Source organism: Pinus tabuliformis, chromosome 7, assembly GCF_031772625.1.
Source record: "Pinus tabuliformis cultivar Carrire ecotype Pingquan chromosome 7, CPIR1, whole genome shotgun sequence".
In the NCBI taxonomy this organism is placed as follows: Eukaryota; Viridiplantae; Streptophyta; class Pinopsida; order Pinales; family Pinaceae; genus Pinus; species Pinus tabuliformis.
The window spans coordinates 1,537,761,026-1,537,765,781 of NC_142293.1; the positions used below are offsets into that span (position 1 = coordinate 1,537,761,026).

General features: G+C 36.1%; 1 protein-coding gene across 1 annotated transcript; it reads right to left on the reverse strand.

The window, feature by feature from the left end:
• Window positions 1–2,019: 2,019 nt before the first annotated feature.
• LOC149253746 (trimethyltridecatetraene synthase-like) lies at window positions 2,020–4,017 on the reverse strand. The gene is made up of 2 exons (XM_089460010.1): window positions 3,035–4,017; window positions 2,020–2,952 (listed from the first exon to the last, which is right to left on the reverse strand). Exons 1-2 carry the CDS (start codon window positions 3,947–3,949, stop codon window positions 2,308–2,310), a joined length of 1,560 nt encoding a protein of 519 aa, XP_089316136.1. The 5' UTR covers window positions 3,950–4,017; the 3' UTR covers window positions 2,020–2,307.
• Between the last annotated feature and the right edge of the window lie 739 nt (window positions 4,018–4,756).

A 4,756-nucleotide genomic window follows, 5' to 3' on the forward strand; every position in this document is an offset into this window, starting at 1 on the left:
TTTATTTATATTTACATTATTAAGTTATTTATTGTCCTAAACATCAATTTAGATTCATTTAACTTATTTACATTTATATTATAATGTTGTTAGGCTTCTGTGATTTGTATTCTGTGTAGAGTTTTCTTTTGGAGTTATTGCATCCATAATTGTTTGAATCCACTATGGAGCCATCCACCGTGGCCATCTCATTGGAATGAATAAATAGAAGTGTGAGATAAATGGAATAGGAAAGATAGTGGCAGACCCTGTCATAATTAATCATAATTTATTAATAATGCTTAATATTTAATACAATTAAGAATTTTAATGTTCAATTAAAATTAATTTAATTTCAGATTAAGTTTAAAATAAAAATAATTTCAATTAGTTTTAATTAAATTTTTAATTTTCCATTATAATTGATTTTATTAGTTTTAATTAAATTTTTAATTTTCCATTATAATTGATTTTATTAGTTTTAATTTTGGAATTTATTAAGAATATTATTAAAATAAATTTAAAAGTTTTTATTTTAACTGATTTTAATTTATAATTAATTTAATTTAGAATTATTTTTACTTTAGAGTAAATGATTTGAATTAATTTAATACTAATCTAGAATAAATGTTTAAGAACTAATATCAATATTAATGTTAATTATTAATAATATTAATATTAATATTAGTATTGATACTATTTTTTTGGATTAAAAAATAATTTAATTAATTTTTTTTTTAAATTATTTAAAAATATATAAAAGTCTAAAATTATTTAAGTTGATATACTAGAGGTCTATTGAAATATTAAAAAAATTGTATTTTAACAAATTTGATCTTTAAGGTCTGAGTAGATTTTCAATTAAGATAGATATAACTTGATTTAATTATTAATTATAAATAATTATAATTATAATTATTAATTATTTTATTTTTATTTTTATTTTTATTGAGCAGAGAGACTCATTCTATAACCCAATGTGAAGGTAATGTGTAAGACCCACTGTATGTCTGTCGATCTTAAAATAAAAATAAATCTCTAAATAAAAACTCAATGCTAACAATAATGATAATAAAAAAACATGTTATACATAATTAATTAGTTGTGCATATAGCCTGATATAATTTTATGTAAAGTAATTAGAAGCAAAAAAATATGAGTAAGATGTTTAAACTTGATTAAAATGTAATATCAAACTTCATATAAATCTATATACAGTAAAAAATGTTAAAAGAAAATATCAATACACATGTTATGTAATCTCTATAACATTCAAAAATACAATTTAAACAATAAATTACACATTATTTTTTTCACTAAAAATAAATTTACACTTTAAATCAAATTAATAAACATACATTCATATAAAATCTATGTTTAAAATAAATTTATGCTGATTTTATTTTTACCTAAAATATTTAGGTGAAGTTACATTATATTATAATGTCTTTATCATATTGGAGAGGGCCTTTTGCACGAGGAAAACTAACCATGGTTGCAAACCACCGCTGAATCAAGAATGATTCAGTGTAAAAAGATGTGTTTCTGCCTATGAATGAGAATATATTTAATAAAATCAAGAAGAAGAAAGAATTCAAACATGTCGTACATTTCTGGATCAAGAACATTCCCAAGAGCTAATTTCATCCCGTCATTGAGAAGTGCTTTGTACCTCAAAACCATATTTTCCTGATTCCCCACAATGGATTCGGCAATACTCTACTAATTTGTGTCTCAAAACCATGTCTTCCTGATTCCCCAGGATGGATTCAGTAATACTCTGCAGTTTTCATGAGCTCTGCTGATAGAACAGGTCGGCTCGGCTCACTGAGTCCCACTTTTCTGCAACTTGTCCATTTCATGGCTTGGCAGTAGGAGAGATCAATTCCCTTGCTTTGTTCACTATAATTCTGAGACGAGGCAGTTTTGGGAAATTTCTAAATTTTATTTAAAATTTAATTATAAGTTCATGTAAAATCTAATTATAAGTTAATAATCTATTTAAAACTTACCTGGCAAAAAGAAAGACTGCAACGCAAATAGACGGCCATGGACTTTATTAGTAATATAATTAATACAAGCACTGCAAATCACATATTACAACACTCGGGAACAATGGCACACTGTAGAGGTGGAGGCCCTGTGTAATAAGAGCAACTAGTAGTAGATTCACTTACATATCAGATGCAGATGAACTTATATATCCATAGACGAGGCCATTGACGAGGGTGGAGGCCCTGTGTAATAAGAGCAACTAGTAGTAGATTCACTTACATATCAGATGCAGATCAACTTATATATCCATAGACGAGGCCAGACACGGCCTTTTCAAGGGTGGGAAGAATTGAAGTTATAGAGATGGGAAGGCAGGCGAGGTCGGGCCATTGCAACAAGAGGGTATGTTTTAGGAGTTGTCAGCCCAAAGGTCTCGCCCATGTCCAAGTCCTTAGGGTTTTGGCCATCAGGCAGCTTCCACTGGAATCCATGGATGAGATTAGCCAGAGATATTTGAACAACTTTAAGTCCCAGATTATATCCCGGGCACATCCTCCTCCCCGACCCAAATGGCAGGAGCTCGTAATCTCTGCCCTTCACGTCCACCGTGCTCCCTTTGAATCTCTCTGGCCGGAACTCGTCGGGGTTCTCCCATAACTTGCCGTCCCGGCCGATAGTCCACACGTTGACGAACAACCTCGTGTTCGCAGGAATGTCGTATCCTGCGATTCTGCAGGGCTGAGTGGAGAGACGGGGGACGAGCGTGGGAACCACTGGATGGAGCCTCATCGTCTCCTTCACTATCCACTGCAGATAATCCAGTTCACTGATGTCCTTCTCTTCCACCCACCGCTCTCTTCCCACAACTCTGTCCAGCTCTTCCATGGCTCTTTCCAAAGTCTCCGGATTTTTCAGGAGCTCCGACAGGCCCCACTCCACCACCGTCGCAGCGGTCTCGGTGCCGCCCGCGATCATGTCCTGCACACAAACAATTCAAAAAAGATTAGCAATACAATAAAAGAGCATGGCAATGAGATGGGAAAAGTTGCAAAGTACATGCCAGAGTGTATGCTTTGACTCTGATTCGATTCAGATTCAGTTGGGGGTCGTCGGCCTGCTGCAGCAGAACGTCCACCATATCCTTCGCCACATAATTCTCCACGCCTTTTCTTCGTCTGTCGTGCTCTTCCACTACTTCCTCCAGAAATGCATCCAACCGCTTACTCAGCGTCTTCATGCGCCGGACGTAACCCTGGAGATCCAGCCAGGCGAGCCACGGTATAAAGTCTCCGATATTAAAAACCCCGTTCAGCACAAACAGCTCTTCCAACATCTCCTTGAATTCCTTGGACCTCATCTTGTTCCCCACTTCCTTGTCCAAATACCTTCTTCCCAACACCATGCGGGAAATTATATTATTGCTCATAGCATATGTCTCTTCCCTGATTTTTACAGGTAGGCCCAGCTGGCAGGTTTCGAACACTGAATCTACCATACGGGCCACCTCTTCCATTCTGATGTGCTCGAAGGATTCGAGGCGCTTGGCACTGAAGAGCTCCACGAGGCAGATTTTCCTGGCCAGTCGCCAGTGCTCTCCGTAGGGAGACCAGGTGATGTTGCAGGAGTTGTAGAGCGTGTATTTCCCGGCTGCGACCCGGGGTCGGGACGAGAATGTGAGGTCGTGTGTCGTGAGAAACTCTCGGGCCATATCAGCCGAGGAGGCGACCACGGAGGGCATGGATCCGAGTCTGAGATACATGAGGGGGCCGTATGTTTTGGAGAGTCGATCCATCGACCTGTGGGGTAGTTTTCCCATGAGATTCAGGTTTCCGATTATGGGCCAAGCATTGGGACCGGGCGGCAATTTAGCAGAGGGACGAAGTCGCCAGTAGATCAAGCAAACAGATACGATTGCCAGCAGAAGATAGGCGAGCATTGGCATTTCTGGAAGAAGAAACACCGACAGTAAATCCATTGAAAAAGCAGAAAATTGCAGTTACCGAGTGCCTTGAGGTGCTGTGTGGTATTACAATAAGGCGGGGAAGCGGCGTCACTATATAGCTAAAGAATGGCCCGGATGGCCAGCTGGAATGGCTGATTTCAGGCCAAATAATTTCAAAAGTTTGGTAGGGAATCATGTTTTTATTGTGGAAATAGATTTAGCATTATCAAAAACATTTGAATCTTGTTTTTATGGTAAAAATAGATTTAACACTATAAAAAAACGTTTAAAATACCAAAAATTTTAAAATTTAACCACCATAATTTGAATTTAAAATTTAACCACCATAATTTGAATTTACAAAATTTATTGCTAAATTTTCTCTAAATATATCCCAAATTTCCATACCTTTCCTCCGTCTAACTAGAGTACGGCACCCTATAGCTAAGTACTGAAATCATTTTAGGCGTCAGGGTCATTATTGATTGAGAATAAACAATTTTTCTCGTTTCTTACCTTTCGGTCCACGTGGTTCATGTTCCGGGATTTAGCAGCGGATCGGTACAAGCTGTCTGACAATTGACGTGATATATATGATGTCCATATCATTAAAACAGGGTTAGAACTTCAAAACAGAGCTGCTAATTTGAAGGTTTTTACATTTGACTAGGCAATGTTTTTACACTTTAAATGACTTCACAATGGATAATTTTCCAAATTCCATCCCTGATTAGAGGACATCCAGACGTTATCCATTGACCGGTACAATACTTTTGCTTATGTATTTTGCTTCTATGTGCATAATTTAATTTTGTTTTTAAGGTTTTTATGTGAACATGT